General features: G+C 55.9%; 1 protein-coding gene across 1 annotated transcript; it reads left to right on the top strand.

Moving 5' to 3' along the window:
- The first annotated feature begins 338 nt into the window (after nt 1–338).
- On the top strand, nt 339–16902 carry LOC144943031 (coxsackievirus and adenovirus receptor homolog). The gene is given in 8 exon segments (XM_078870196.1): nt 339–710; nt 11223–11389; nt 11570–11768; nt 12387–12536; nt 12948–13070; nt 13309–13456; nt 14293–14695; nt 14697–16902. Coding segments are annotated over 8 exon segments (1476 nt in total). The 5' UTR covers nt 339–646; the 3' UTR covers nt 14919–16902.
- Nucleotides 16903–17239: the final 337 nt, after the last annotated feature.

Raw genomic sequence — 17239 nt, 5'->3', positions numbered from 1 at the left:
ATTCCCGGTATTGTCCACTCGCTAATCTTGGGGAAATCTGTAAGTCGTCCCGAAGACGTGAAAAGCCGCCCCGGATTCTGTGTCAGTTGCGTAATAATAATAATAATGGCGGCTATACACCACTGAAGACGATGCGTTTAGATGCAGCTGTTCCCCTCTTCAGCTACTGTGAGAGATATTCTCACGAAACGCCCTCGAATCGTAGATCTCAAAGGTGGCAACTTTAACTTCAACTCCCTCAAAACGCGCCCCTCCCTCCTCCTCCCTCAAGCCCCGCCCCTCCCCCACCCCCGCCCCTCTCCCCGCCCCTCCCCCCGCCCATATGTTTGGCTTCGCTGAGTGCGCGAGTCACATGCGCTGTTGCCGTGGCCGTCTTCGCCTGCAGCGTCGTCCCGAGCTTCACATCCAGCGACGTCGCCGGCAGGTTCCCGCGACCACCGTCACCAGCAATATCGTCGTCGTCGTCGATTCCCCGAGGAAAGCATCAGCATCGTTATCAAATCCCACCGAACACCATCAACTCAGAGGCTGCATCATCATCAGTTCCACGTGAGCTCCATCATCACATCCCCGCCGCCACCACCACCCCCACCATCATTATTGGAGACCCCGTGGTCCGTGGAGAGGAGTGGGCGAGTCGGGGATCATGGACGTGCCAGCTGCCCGCGTCTCCCTCCCCGTCCTCGTGCTCCTCCTCTCCCTCCTGTCGGGTGAGTGCCGCCGTCTCCGTGGAGGGGGTCTCCCCCGGGGTCCCGCTCCACCACTGCCTCCCTGGCGAGGGGCGGGGAAGCGGCAGGGATGGGGGTCTGTAGGGGAGAGTGGGAGATGTGGGGGTATGGATGGCGCTTGGAGTGATGGTGGCGTTATGGGGGTGATCTCTGCAGCCCGATGGAGGCAAAGCGAGCAAGGGGTTCGCCCCACGGACCCCACCTGTTGACCCCCTCCGACCCCTACGTTGGACCCCTCGCCTGAGCTCACCTTCCCTGCAGTCAAAGCCTAGAACCAGGTCCCCCGCACTGACACGACACTTTGTTGAGCTTTTATTTGTGGCCAAGTCGCCTCTGGAAAATAAGTTCATAGCTAGCTCGATGGGCCTTACCTTATTATTAGATAAAACATAGTTCAGTTTTATTTGTGTGTAGAAAAATAAAAATAAAGTGAATAAAAAATAAAAAACCAAAAACCACTAATTATTTCAGTGATTTGTTTACATCTAACCTATACATCTTGACTTAAAGCTTTCGTGACTGCAGAAATTCATATTCTTTGGGTCTTTCGGTAAAGTCACGTAGATAGGTTCAACATTTTTGTTATTTTCTTTGAACCTATCTACGTGACTTTACCGAAAGACTTAAAGAATACCTTTCCTATACTTTGCACTTGTGTCGTGTTTTTGTATTGTTCGTTGTAGAAACGTTCTGACCCCGTGCCCCAACTGGAAATGTGTGAAAATGAGCTTTATAGCTCATCGGATTCCTCGAGTATAAATATTCTCACTGTGTTGACCAACTATCCACGGTGCTGCAAGCTCTAAGCAGGGAGGGAGAGTTGCAACTTATAAACGTTCAAGCGAGATGCCAAAAGATGCAGTAGTGACACGAGAGACCGACAGGACAGAGATATGAGAGAGATGATCATCAACTCGCGTTCTATATTACTCTGGCTCTATGTTGTGCTCTGACTCCAGTTGATTTTTGAATCCGAGATCTCCGTGAGCTTAGTGGGCCCTGACGATTTAGCTTCCAGCCGTGGGCTGCCACTTCCATTAATCACGGTGCGTGAGCGTCCCACTCCACCTCCACCTCGTCCCACTCCTCCTCGTCCCACTACTAGCCCCCCCCTCCTCCTCGTCCTGTCTGGGGGTTGAATCCCATGCTCAGCGAGGCTCTCGAAGCCGAGATCGGTTCCCTCTCTCGCCACTGCGGTGTCCCGCAGCTGCGGCGCAGCCAACCCGGAGGCGAAAGGTTGCGAGTTCAACTCCTGTTTGTTTGGGGGCCGTTCACTGTCAGCCCATCCTCACTCCCCCTGTGGCCGATAAAATAGATACTACATTGTGGGGGAAGATCAGAAGTGGGCGTCCTCTATATATAATTCCCACCCTGCCGGCCATATGAATGTGGAGTTCACAGTACTGGCTGAGTGAGCATGGTTGTGACCAGGAGATGAGAGCCCGATGCCTCAATGCTGATGTGTGCGGGAGGCTGCTGCTGCAGCTGATGAGTTGGGGGACTGCTCATCTCTCTCTCTCTCGGCCTCTCTCGTTCCAGCAGTGCATCCACAGGCGACTCCCTCGGCCAGAATTTCGGCTTTCCGAGCCAAAGAGTTGCCACGCAACATTTGTTTTATGCAGCAAAGCACACGGATGGGGTTTGCCTTCCCGGAGTGTCGGCAGCGCCGAGGCATTGTTAAACCCATGTCCGTGTGGCACGTTGTCTTGGGGAAGGGCCACTGCAGACGCATAACTTGTTAATGTATACGGCTGTCAAATTATCTTGATCTCCTCCACATTGTAATCATCGCTATCATTATTATACTGTATCCCCATAATCATTATCATCATCTCTAACTCCTCCTCGGTCATCAGCTGTAGCTGCTGTAGCTGCTGCAGCTGATGTCTTCCCACGCTATTTCTTACCGGTTTCGTCTTCCCTGAGTCTCATCAGCAGTGCCGGTGTCTGTGTTAAGCGGACGCAGCTGTGCCCTATGGATTTAGTCTCGGTAGACCGCGGTAGAAGGGACCGTATACACACCACGTGGTGTGCACACCCCGTGGTGTGCATGTCACGTGGTGTGCATGTCACGTGGTGTGTGTGTATACCCCGCGGCGTGATGATGAGTCGTGTGCACAACAACTCCCAGCGAGGTGCCCACGACGATATCGCGCTGTGTGTGAAGATGCAAGTTCAACAACAATAACAGCTGCTGTGTTCTACAGCCCGGCAACCCACGACGCTCATCGAGGGGAGGTTGTTACCACACGTCGTCGTCGTCGTCGTCTCAGTCTTAGAAGGGCTCATGCATGGAGCGGTCTGTAGTAAACATCAACACGGGGAGACAAAGGCGGCCGGGCAGGCGTGGGGTTGTCCTCACACCTACCCCGTCATAGGTGCTGCTCGCTAACAGCACTTGCCCCAAGGGTCTGCCAAATGCTACACGGGCGGTCTTTGTCCATACTTCCCCGCGTTGGTCACTGCGGGTTTAGTGGAGGGGGTAGTTGGTTGCTGGGTGGTCACCATGACACCACCGCCGTGGCAGCTACCCCCGTTTCTCATCTATAAATATTCTATATGCAGTCTATAAATAGGCTGCGTATATGACGTGTTTGTATAGAATGTATCGATGATATTACATTCCTCGGTCGCGGTGATTAGCAATGTGCGTCGGTGAGTGCGAGCCGAGGTGTGGAGGCGACGGGCGTGGCGAGGGAGTTTCACCTCCACACTCGGCAATGACTCAGCCACCACCACCATCAACATCAGCAGCATGGAGCCGTCAACATCATCAACATCATCAACATCATCGTCGTCGTCGTCGCGATGAGACGATGGGCTGAGTGCCCTCACTCCCCGCCAATCGTCCTTTCAAAACGACGTAATTTACCCCGCCAATTATTCGTTTTGCCGCCAAAATATGATCGGTATCTAATAAAGAAACGCACCTCAACTCGACTTGAAAAATCATGGAATGGAGAAGGGAATTCCCATCTCCACGCACACACAAATCCCGTAACAATGTTTTAATGAGGAAAATGTTTTGTTCACAGTGGGTTATTTGTACCTCAAAGGTCATCGTCAACAGCGCCATGCCCAACAACTCGGCTTAATGGACATTGTGCTGCGTATTCTTTGGTTCTTTCGGTAGTCACGTAGATAGTAAAAAGAATAATAATAAATTGAAGAACAATTTTTTAAATATTTTTTTCGATTTTCGTGACTAATAAAAAAAATACAAATAAAGTGAAAAACTTTATTTATTTTTATTTTTTCTATCTACGTGACTTTACCGAAAGAACCAAAGAATGTGAATTCCTGCAGTCACGAAAGTGTAAAGTGCTACGTGTTCGTTTTGTTGGACGAGCGAGAATCCCCGTGTCGAGCAGGGAGGGCGTCTCGTCTCTGTCGCGTTATGCATCAGCGTCACAGGCACCCGGGACTCGCTGGCAAATAACGCGGCTCTGTGATTTACAATAACTCCCTTGCCACGGCCATGATCACCACCACCAGCTATTACAAGTCTCTCATCATGACTACATCATTCATTATCACCACCATCATCACCACCTTCACGATCATCATCACCACATCATTCGTAATCACCACCACATCATAATCATAACCACATCATTCATAATCATCACCACATCATTCATAATCATCACCACATCATTCATAATCACCACCACATCATTCATTATCACCACATAATTCATAATCACCACCACAATCCCTTATACCTCCACCATCACTTCCATCACCGCCATTATCATCATCAATCACAGCCACAATCAGCAACATCATCACAACCATCATCCCCACTCATGGCATCATCATCGGCATCATTTATCCGAAGTTAATACAATTAAAACTCGGTACATTCGCCAAAAAGACTGACTGAGAAATAACATAAAATAGGCGACGTTTCGGGCAACGACCCTTGATAGCGCAGAGAGGCCAGATATATCAAGCGAGGTTAGTCTCCGGCTAAATCTCTGGCCTACGAGATATCTGCCGCTTGCATTTCCCTTTAAAGCCACGCAGCGTGGTTGACGAATGCGCGCAGTTGCTAGACCACCACTGCCACCGCACCACCGCGGGTCTTCTGATCAATCATTAAAGTGCAAACCGCGTGCAGCCTGCCGGAGTTGCGCTCAAGATGGACTGACTCCGCCACGGGAATGTGGAATTGTTTCTCCACCCCTTGCTCGGTACCCCCCCCCTCGGCCCCCGTTGCCCCTCCCTACCCCCGAGCAGCCCCCCCCCCCGCTCCACTAAACCGGTTCCCCAGGATGCCGGCCCCAGACCGGTCCGTGGTGAAGCGCGCGCCGCATGGAGACCCGCGTCGTCGTCTTGCTGCTGCTGTTGTTGTTGTTGTCATTCTTGAGCTGGAATTCTCTCTCTCTCTCCTTTGGAATCTCCGGCCTCTCACCACGCTTGTGTGGTTATCCCCCCCCCCCGTTGCTATGCTGGTATGTGGTTACCACAGTGACCGTACGACTGTGTGGTTACCCCCCCCCAGCAAGTTGCCATGCAGCATTGGGGAGACAAAGGCGGCCGGGCGTACCGTACTGGCTTTAATGGATGCTGACCGACATCCCTTACCGTAACAGCAAGCGGGTGCTGTAGCAGGGATGCTGGTCTCTGTGTGCTGAGCGTGTGAGTGGCTGGGTGGGTGTTGTGTGCTGAGCGTGTGAGTGGCTGGGTGGGTGTGTTATTAGCCCGGGGGTCATGTTCCTTATAATCTTTACACCCAGGCCAAACACCACACCCTCACCACCCCCTCACCTCCACCTAATCATCACCACCTCACCTCACCACCCCCTCACCATCACCGTCACCCTCACCGCCCCCTCACCGTCACCCTCACCGCCTTCTCACCATCACCCTCACCGCCCCCTCACCATCACCCTCACCGCCCCCTCACCATCACCCTCACCGCCCCCTCACCATCACCCTGACCGCCCCTTCACCATCACCCTCACCGCCCCCTCACCATCACCCTCACCGCCCCCTCACCATCACCCTCACCGCCCCTTCACCATCACCCTCACCGCCCCTCACCATCACCCTCACCGCCCCTTCACCATCACCCTCACCGCCCCTCACCATCACCCTCACCGCCCCCTCATCATCACCCTCACCGCCCCCTCACCATCACCCTCACCGCCCCCTCACCATCACCCTCACCGCCCCTTCACCATCACCCTCACCGCCCCCTCACCATCACCCTCACCACCCCCTCACCATCACCCTCACCGCCCCCTCACCATCACCCTCACCGCCCCCTCACCATCACCCTCACCGCCCCCTCACCATCACCCTCACCGCCCCCTCACCATCACCCTCACCGCCCCCTCACCATCACCCTCACCGCCCCCTCACCATCACCCTCACCGCCCCCTCACCATCACCCTCACCGCCCCCTCACCATCACCCTCACCGCCCCCTCACCGTCACCCTCACCGCCCCCTCACCGTCACCCTCACCGCCCCCTCACCGTCACCCTCACCGCCCCTCACCGTCACCCTCACCGCCCCCTCACCGTCACCCTCACCGCCCCTCACCATCACCCTCACCGCCCCCTCACCATCACCCTCACCGCCCCTCACCGTCACCCTCACCGCCTCCTCACCATCACCCTCACCGCCCCCTCACCATCACCCTCACCGCCCCCTCACCATCACCCTCACCGCCCCCTCACCATCACCCTCACCGCCCCTTCACCATCACCCTCACCGCCCCCTCACCGTCACCCTCACCGCCCCCTCACCATCACCCTCACCGCCCCTTCACCATCACCCTCACCGCCCCCTCACCATCACCCTCACCGCCCCCTCACCGTCACCCTCACCGCCCCCTCACCGTCACCCTCACCGCCCCTCACCATCACCCTCACCGCCCCCTCACCATCACCCTCACCGCCCCTCACCATCACCCTCACCGTCTCCTCACCATCACCCTCACCGTCTCCTCACCGCCTCCCCTCACCATCACCCTCACCGCCCCTCACCATCACCCTCACCGTCACCCTCACCGCCTCCTCACCATCAACCTCACCGCCCCCTCACCATCACCCTCACCGCCCCTCACCGCCCCTCACCATCACCCTCACCGTCTCCTCACCGCCTCCCCTCACCGTCACCCTCACCGCCTCCTCACCATCACCCTCACCACCTCCTCACCCTCACCGCCTCCTCACCATCACCCTCACCGCCCCTCACCATCACCCTCACCACCTCCTCACCATCACCCTCACCGCCCCTCACCATCACCCTCACCACCTCCTCACCCTCACCGCCTCCTCACCATCACCCTCACCGCCCCTCACCATCACCCTCACCACCTCCTCACCCTCACCCTCACCGTCTCCTCCCCGCCTCCCGTCACCGTCACCCTCACCGTCACCCTCAACGCCTCCTCACCATCACCCTCACCGCCCCTCACCATCACCCTCACCACCTCCTCACCCTCACCCTCACCACCTCCTCACCCTCACCACCTCCTCACCATCACCCTCACCACCTCCTCACCCTCACCGCCTCCTCACCATCACCCTCACCGCCTCCTCACCCTCACCGCCTCCTCACCATCACCCTCACCGCCTCCTCACCATCACCCTCACCGCCTCCTCACCCTCACCCTCACCACCTCCTCACCATCACCCTCACCGCCTCCTCACCCTCACCCTCACCGCCTCCTCACCCTCACCCTCACCGCCTCCTCACCCTCACCCTCACCGCCTCCTCACCCTCACCCTCACCACCTCCTCACCCTCACCACCTCCTCACCATCACCCTCACCGCCTCCTCACCATCACCCTCACCGCCTCCTCACCCTCACCCTCACCACCTCCTCACCATCACCCTCACCGCCTCCTCACCCTCACCCTCACCGCCTCCTCACCATCACCCTCACCACCTCCTCACCATCACCCTCACCGCCTCCTCACCATCACCCTCACCGCCTCCTCACCATCACCCTCACCGCCTCCTCACCATCACCCTCACCGCCTCCTCACCATCACCCTCACCGCCTCCTCACCATCACCCTCACCGCCTCCTCACCATCACCCTCACCACCTCCTCACCCTCACCACCTCCTCACCATCACCCTCACCACCTCCTCACCCTCACCCTCACCGCCTCCTCACCATCACCCTCACCGCCCCTCACCATCACCCTCACCACCTCCTCACCATCACCCTCACCACCTCCTCACCATCACCCTCACCGCCTCCTCACCATCACCCTCACCGCCCCCTCACCATCACCCTCACCGCCTCCTCACCATCACCCTCACCGCCTCCTCACCCTCACCCTCACCGCCTCCTCACCATCACCCTCACCGCCTCCTCACCATCACCCTCACCACCTCCTCACCCTCACCCTCACCGCCTCCTCACCATCACCCTCACCACCTCCTCACCATCACCCTCACCGCCTCCTCACCCTCACCCTCACCGCCCCCTCACCCTCACCCTCACCGCCTCCTCACCATCACCCTCACCGCCTCCTCACCATCACCCTCACCGCCTCCTCACCCTCACCCTCACCGCCTCCTCACCATCACCCTCACCACCTCCTCACCCTCACCCTCACCGCCTCCTCACCATCACCCTCACCGCCTCCTCACCCTCACCCTCACCGCCTCCTCACCATCACCCTCACCGCCTCCTCACCCTCACCCTCACCGCCTCCTCACCATCACCCTCACCACCTCCTCACCCTCACCCTCACCGCCCCCTCACCCTCACCCTCACCGCCTCCTCACCATCACCCTCACCGCCTCCTCACCATCACCCTCACCGCCTCCTCACCATCACCCTCACCGCCTCCTCACCCTCACCCTCACCACCTCCTCACCATCACCCTCACCACCTCCTCACCCTCACCGCCTCACTACCCCCAGCCCTTTGGAACCGCGCTCATTCCGTCTCTGCTCATTCTAGCGAGAGCTCATCCGCTTTAATATACACGAGTGAACAGACACACACAGATACAGACACAGATATATACACATACACACAGAGATGCACACGGAGAAACATAACCAGATACACAGATAGAGAGATGCACGGACAGATACTCAATGGATACATACAGAGATGCACACACAGGCACGCACGCACGCACGCGAAGACGCACACAAGGAGACGGACACACACACACAACCACAGGTGCAAAGTCCCGCAGGTGCTCCGACTCGCGTTCGGGCCGCCCCAATTCTTTCGTCAGACCTCGTGCCAGGCGTGGTGCCGGACACCCCCCACCCCCTCGTGAGTCGTGCTTATAGGTGCTGGCTAACAGCACTTCCCCGTCAAGGCTACACGGGGGAGGATCTTTGTCTCTGTGGTTCTAGCGGTGATGGCTGTGCCGCTGCACGTGGCTGTCTGCTCCAGTGCTGTGCAGGCAGCAGCAGCAGCAGCGTGGGTTGGTGGGTCACACTCAGATGGGTTGTGAAACTCCCTTCCTGTGCACGTCGAAGAGGAGCCGTACCCTGGCTCCTCGCCACGAGAAGGCGCTACAGCAAATGGACTCCTCGCCATCTGTGTCCATCTGTACGGGGATGGGTTTTTTCCGGGTGCTCCGGTTTTGCCTGCATGTGAAATAACAAACACAAGTCATCGTTAATTGTCTGACAGCATCTTGCAAATCAACACCCCAAGTAGCAGCATCAGCGGCAGGGCCCTCCTGAGAAAGAGTCAAGCGACTCGGTTTGGCTCTCCTGGATTATTTACTGAACATAAGTAAAGTGTGTCACGCATTTCGTGTGTCTTGATACTATGTGTGCTATGTTTGTGGTTTGTGTGTATTGTGTGTGCGCTATGCGTGCCTCCTATAGAGTAGTATATGTATGCTATGTGTATTTTACTTTGTGTTCGTTCTGTGTATAGATGTATATACTATGTGTAATGTGAGATTGTATACTCTGCTATGTGTGTCTTCTCTATATATGTATGTGCTATATGTGTGCTGTGTATTGGTGCTGCGTATTGGTATATATATGTGCTGTGTGTGTTGTGTGTGTTGCTACCCACGTGTATTGTTGTTCTTTGTGTGTGTGTGCTGTGTGTGTTGCTACCCACGTGTATTGTTGTTCTCTGTGTGTGTGTGTGTGCTGTGTGTGTTGCTACCCACGTGTATTGTTGTTCTCTGTGTGTGTGTGTGCTGTGTGTGTTGCTACCCACGTGTATTGTTGTTCTCTGTGTGTGTGTGCTGTGTGTGTGTGTGCTGTGTGTGTGCTGTGTGTGTTGCTACCCACGTGTATTGTTGTTCTTTGTGTGTGTGTGCTGTGTGTGTGTGTGCTGTGTGTGTGTGTGCTGTGTGTGTTGCTACCCACGTGTATTGTTGTGCGTGTGTGCTGTGTGTGTGTGTGTTGTGTGTGTGTGTGTGCTGTGTGTGTGTGTGTGCTGTGTGTGTGTGTGTGTGCTGTGTGTGTGTGTGTGCTGTGTGTGTGTGTGCTGTGTGTGTGTGTGCTGTGTGTGTGTGTGCTGTGTGTTCTCCATGTGGGTCACGCCCGTGTCTCGCGTGCTCGTGCTGATGCTGAGACTCGTGATGCCTCCGGTGGTTAAATTGTCGGCCAACTCAATATCTAAGGATGATTTTCCGCGTGGCAAACAGTAACATAAGCACCACCACCATAGAGATGACACCCACACAGAGATGACACCCACAGAGATGACACCTACAGAGAAATTGCACCGAAGACGTCACTTCATCTCGGAGCACGGACACAAGAATGTGTCGCGGGGAACTGGTGCGGTGGGTGGGGTGGGGGCGATGACAGGCGGGGCTTTATGAAACATCTCTTGGAAAAATGTGGAGAATTTGTGTGCTGGCCTAACTGGCTCTGCGTAAAGATATGTGTGTGTGTAAGCAGAACTATGTTCTGCGCACCCAGACGTAAACACGAATATTGTTTCAATGCATCGCCCTATTGGCTCACCACAGCCGTTATCATCTGGCAGCAGTTGTTTAAGTGAGCACTACCCTGGACCGGTTTCGACCGTCTGGGTCTCAGCAGCGTTAGGCCTGTTTAACAAATGCTGCTGGTGTTACTTCATCATCATCATCACTACAAGAATCATCATCATCATCGTAGTAGCCACCGGGTGGGTGATTCAGCAGGTGAATGTGCGAGCGGGCCATGTGTTACGGTCGCCACGTGTGAGTGGTGTGGACCCTGGGAGAGACTCGTTCTGACATTGGAACAACAATACAATCCCCCTCGATCACTCGAGTGACGATGTACGGACACACACACACACACACGTGTGCGTGCAGGTGTGTACGCAAAGTGGAGTGTGTGTGTGTATTTGTGCGCGTGTGGGCGGTGTATGTGTGTGCACTCGGCCTCAGGTGATAAAGGCTGCCGGGTGTGGTCCTCGCCACCCACACCCCCCCCTCCCTCGTGCGCCGTGCCGGCCTTCACAGGTGCTGCCCGCTCACAGCACTTGGCCCAGCAGTCAGTCACGGCTATACGGGGGACCTTTGTGTGCGCTCGCAGGCCGCTGCGTGTGCGTGACGGTGACGTCGGCAACGCCGCGTGTGGAGCGCGCGCTGGGCCAGGTGGCTACGCTCGACTGCAGCTTCACAGTGGACGCGGGCGACACGGGCGTCCTCGACGTGGAGTGGACCATCGACAACCCCGACACCAACCAGAGGGACAGCATGGTACCCCCGTGCCCCCCCACCCATTCGCCTCCCCCCTCGCACACGAAGCCCCTACCCCCTGACTCCCACGCAAACCTCTGCACGCATACCCCGAGGCCAACTAACCCACGTGTACCCTCTATCCCCTTCCTCTCTGTCTCCCCCCCCCACACCGCCCACCCTCGGGAACCCCCTGGCCAGGTGATTTCCAGCCAGGGGGGCGAGGTGTTCACCCAGATGGCGTCGCTGCGCGGGCGTGTGTCGTTTGCGGGCAACGTGGCGCAGGGCAACGCGACGGTGCTCATCGCGTCGCTGCAAGCGGGCGACAGCGCCACCTACGAGTGCAAAGTGAAGAAGGCGCCGGGCATCGACCGGCAGCGCATCCAGCTCAGTGTGCTCGGTACGGCGGCCAAGGGGACCCACGGGGACCCACGGGGACCAAGGGGATCCTTGGAGGGGAAACGGCGGTGGTTGTACCCATCCGTGTGTGTGTGTGTGTTGGCACAGTCGGGGGCACAGGTGGTGCATCGGCCAGTCATCTCAGTCAATCCATGGCACCTGGGTCTGTCCCGTGACCTGCCAGCGGGCGTTCGACAGCCTGGCGCAGCGCCGTGATGATGTCGCCGCCACTTCGTGGCGAATGGCGATTGTTGCTGTTGTGTGTGTGTGTACATGTGGGGAGCGGTAGGGTCGGAGTTAGTGCACTGTGCTGCAAACTTGACGACCCAAGTTCGATTCCCGCTCATGGCCAACACCAGTGACGATTATCTGAACCGGTCCTGGGCCTTCTCTCCTAGGTCGACTCAGCCTCAAATGAGTACCTGATGCGATGTGTAAACATCGACACTGGGAAGACAAAGCCGGTCGGGCGTGGTGCTGGTCACCCACCCACCCCTTCGTGTCCCGTGCCGACCTTTATAGGTGCTACTCACTAACAGTATTTGCCCCAACAATCCGTTAAGGCTTTATGGGGGATCTTTGTCTTTGTGTGCCCATGTACCCGTGTGTGTGTGTGCAGCGCGGCCCACGGCACCGATGTGCACAACGGCGGGGGTCTCGGAGCTGGGGAAGGATGTGACGCTGTCCTGCGCCTCCTCCGCGGGTTCCTCGCCGCTCCTCTACGTGTGGGAGCGCCTCGGTGGGGCCCTGCCAGCCAAGGCCACGGCGGGTACGGGGACACGGGAGGGAAACACGCGGAGACACGGGGGCCACGGGTTGACATGGATTGACATGGGGTGACATGGGGAGACACGTGGAGATACGCGGGGACACGGGGAGATGCGGCGACATACGGGGAGATATGCAGGGACATTGGGAGACATGGGGAGACATGGGGAGATACGCGGAGACAAGGAGAGATATGGGGGGATACGTGGAGACACATGGTGAAACACAGGGACCATGGACGTAGGGACGTGGGGGCACAGCGAGACATGCAGGGGCACGGGGAGACACGCTGGTACAGAGAGGCACACGGGCATGGGATAGATGGAGATTACGATTGTTGATAATGATGATGATGTCGAGGTCGAGGATCTTGAGGATGATGTTGATGCTGTTGATCTCGATGTTGCTGTAGATGCCGTCCTGGGGACGCTGATGCTGCGGAACCTGACGCAGGATGACAGCGGCACGTACCGCTGCACCGCACAGAACCGCGTCGGCTCCGAGACGTGCGTCATGGCTGTGGCCATCACTAACAGTGAGTGCCGCCATCGCCACCAACACCACCATCGCCAGCAACACTACCAACACCATCACCATCACCACCATCGCCACCATCACCACCAACACCATCGCCACCATCACCACCAACACCAACACCATCACCAACAACATCACGCACACTGCATCCCTAACATCACCAATGCCGTAACCAACACCATCACCCATTCGTGACGCGGTGTGGTTCATGCGGTGGCCGTGTTGTGTCTGTGCAGGAACTCTCAGCGCCGGTGCCATCGCTGGCATCGTGCTTGGGGCGTTGGCGCTGCTGGCGCTGCTGCTGCTGCTTCTGCTCTGCTGCTGCTGCTGCTGCCGGCGGAGACGCAAGCGGCGCGAGGAGGAGGAGATCATGAACGAAATCCAGTGAGACGCGACACCTCGTCGGCATGGGGGGGGCACGCACGTGTGGGGAGCCCTCGGGTAGCGGGTAGCGGGCTGCGCTATGAACCCGGTGACCCGAGTTCGATTCCCGCTCACGGCTAAGAACAGGTGACGATTACCTGAACCGTTCCTGGGCCCCTCCTCGGTCGACTCGGTCTCAAATGAGTACTTGGTGCGGTGTGGAATCATCGCCACTAGGGAGACCAAGGCGGTCGTGCGTGGTGTTGACCACCCACCCCCTCGTGTGCCGTGCCGGCCTTCATAGGTGCTCGCTAACAGCACTTGCCCCAACAGTCTTTGTGTATCTATATATGTTTCGCTTAATATATCCCGTAAGAAACGTCGCATCGAATAAATGTGATTGAATCTTAATTTAGGAGCTTTCGTGACTGCAGGAATTATTCTTTGGTTCTTTTCGGTTAAGTCACGTCTAAAAATAAAATAATAAATTAATTAATTATAAATTAATTTATTATTTTATAAGTCACGTCTAAAAATAAAATAATAAATTAATTTATTATTTTATTTTTAGACGTGACTTAACCGAAAAGAACCAAAGAATAATTCCTGCAGTCACGAAAGCTCCTAAATTAAGATTCAATCACATTTATTCGATGCGACGTTTCTTACGGGATATATTAAATAATAAAATAAAATAATAAATTAATTTATTATTTTATTTTTAGACGTGACTTAACCGAAAAGAACCAAAGAAAAATGTGATTGAATACTACTCGCCTGGACGAACGGAATTGAACGGTGCAACTGCTTTTAGTAGCAATCTGCTAACGGTACAGTGGGGCTGTGTGTGTGCGCAGCGAGGACGTGGCGGCTCCGCGCTCCGCGTCCGGCAGCGTGCGCTCCTCCATGGTGTCGGCGATGCCGCCCGACCGCTTCACCGTCTACTCGTGCCACCCGCCGCGCTACAACCCGCTCTCCGCCGGCTCGATCCGCTCCGCCCTGGGCCTGCGTCCCTCCAGCCGCACCTCCAGCCGCTCCTCCGTCGCCGCCACCAAGTCCGCGCTCCACGCGGCCCGCGGCTCCGCCCAGAGCTCCGTGCGCTCCTCCTCCACCACCGGCGCCGCCACCCCCATCGCCGCCACCACCTCCAGGCGAGGAGGCCCCACCGTCTCGTTTGGGCCGGGCCCGGGCCACGCCGTCGCCGCGGGCGACGTCCGCCTCTCCACCATCCCCGAGTCGACGGGGAGCAACGGCAGAGCGGGGGGGCGGCGGGGGCGCAGGGGGCTCCGTGCTGGGGTACCCCGGGTACCCCGGGTACTCCGGGGCCCAGCAGGGCACGGCGGGAAGAGGGGGCGGGGGGATCGTCCTGCGTCCGGGGGTTTCGCCGGAGCCCTCACGCGGGGGGTCCGGGGAGCCCCCTAATGGGTACGCGGCACCTGCCCGCAACGGCGCGGGGAGCAGTCGGGACTTTACCCTCGTGTGACGGGGGTCGGGAGGTGTCAAGTCACCGAGGGGTGTTGGAGAAGTTTGTGCCTGCGTGTGATTTTTTTAGATCCGTGTGTGCATGCGTACGTGTGCGCGTGTGTGGGGAGCCATGGCGCAGCGATAAGTGCGCTGCGATACGAACCCGGCAACCAGAATTTGATTCCCGCTCATGGCTAACACCAGTGGCGATTATCTGAACTGGTCGTAGGCGTCCCCTAGGTTGACTCGGCTTCAAATGGATACCTGGTGTCAATGTGTAAACATTGCCACTTGAAAAGACAAAGGTGGTTGGGCATGGTGCTGGCCACCCACCCTCTCGTGTGCCGTGCCGGCCTTCATCGGTGCACGCCAACAGCACTTGCCCCAAAAGTCTATTCAGGCTATACCGGGGGGGGGGGTCTTTGTCCTTGTGATTATAAAACACAAATATTTACCCAAAAAAATACATGGCATGGCCATGAGATGGAGAATCCATGCAGAACGTTTGCAGGGCGGTGCATGACGGTCAAACTGCGCTTTGTGATTCTCAGAGCTGGAACCTTGCCAAATTAAGTCCAGAACAAATTTTTATTTTATTTATTTTGTCCGCAATCATTTGTGGCCTGGCCTGGCCGCTACACTGTTGGGATCAGAATCTATTTTCTCAGTGATGCCGGCTTAATGCATTGACCCTCCGAGCCACCTGGCCACTGCATCCAACGATGAATACATGGAGAGGGGAAGTTGCCATTCTGTGCAGGCAGCTACCCAGACATGCTTGTGATTGTTTTATTGTGTATGTGCAGAGTTGTGCACGAGTGCGAGTGTGTGAGCTTCTCCACGTGTGTATGAGTGTGTGCGTCCATGCTTGTGTGCGGGTGTGATGTTGAGCACGCACGCACGTGGGTGCACATGCAGTGTGTGCGTGCACCGATGCGTGCGGTCGTCGAGTGGTTAGCGCGCTGCACTAAAAACCCGACGACCGAGTTCGATTTCCGCTAACGGCCAACACCGGTGACGATTATCTGAACCGAACCTGGCCCTCCCCGAGGTTGACTTGGCCTAAAATAAGTACCCGGTGCGATGTGTAAACATCGCCCCGAGGGAGACAAAGGCAGCCGGGCGTGGTGGTGGCCAACGACCCCATCGTGTGCCGTGCTGGCCGTCATAGGTGCTCGCTGACAGCACTTGCTCCAACAGTCTGTTAAGGCTATAAAGGGGATCTTTGTCTTTGGAGTTACACGTGTGTGTGCGTCGGTGCCAATGCGTGTTTGTTACATTCCCAACCACTTCCGAACATTTGACGCGTTTCGAGTCCCCTGTGTTTGGAAAAGGGTATGTGGTGGTGGTGGGGATGAGGGTGGCTGTGGAGATTTTAATTCCACTTGTATATGTAACGCGTATGCAACGTAGAACATGTATAAGATGTACTCGCGGTTTTGTGTACAACTCGTAGCCTGGCTGTCGGCTCTGTTAACGGTACGGGGTTTCTGGTGCAAGGGGACCCCCTAAGCAGTGTCAGGGAACAAACCCCAACAACTCTAACCCCAACTCTAGCCCCAACTCTAACCCCAACTCTAACCTAGCCCTCTACCTCTACCCATAAACCTTAGTGTCACCCAAACCCTTTGCTTCATCTGCATGAGACTATGTAATATGTTACTCTGAAGGTTTGGGGAATCTTACTGGGAATTGCGCTTATTATAATTGTTGACTTATGATTGTTGTAAACATGTTAAGTTTAATGATCGCTGGGGTCCTAGGGGGGGGGTCTCGTTGTTTGGATCTAGTGTCGGGTCCCCTGTGCTACAGGAGGGGATGGGTGAAGTTTCGTTGTGCATCTGATCATCACCGGAGGAAGTTGTGTTTGTAATTCATGGACACACATTGTACATATATAGGGTGATTCATTCACAGGTACCCCACTTAGATTTGGTACACAGCCCTCATTCTGCATTGCAGTCATTGCTAGGTTCCTCTAAGGCCACCTTGCTGCACCTTAAAGTGGAACGTTTCACAATTATTTTTGCCTAAAAACTGGGCATGCTAACATTCTATGTTTTTGGACAGAGCCATACTTTTTTAATCTTTATTTTTCAATAAAAGGTTAATTCCTCTGCTGTGTTTAGGTGAACTGTTTATATATAAAATGGAAATTTGTGAATGTGTGTGTCTGTTCTAAATGTTTAGCATACTTCCCAAAATGCAACACACTTGAAATTTGGCATGTGGGTAGCTTCCAGACTGAAGACGGAGGTTTGTGTTGCCTCTGAAACGTCGTGATTTTTATTTTATTTTACTTTTATTAATTTTAATGTTTTTACCTACGTGACTTTACCG

The sequence above is a fragment of the Lampetra fluviatilis genome, chromosome 29 (genome assembly GCF_964198595.1).
Source record: "Lampetra fluviatilis chromosome 29, kcLamFluv1.1, whole genome shotgun sequence".
NCBI lineage: Eukaryota > Metazoa > Chordata > Hyperoartia > Petromyzontiformes > Petromyzontidae > Lampetra > Lampetra fluviatilis.
This window is presented reverse-complemented; position numbering and strand designations above follow the sequence as displayed.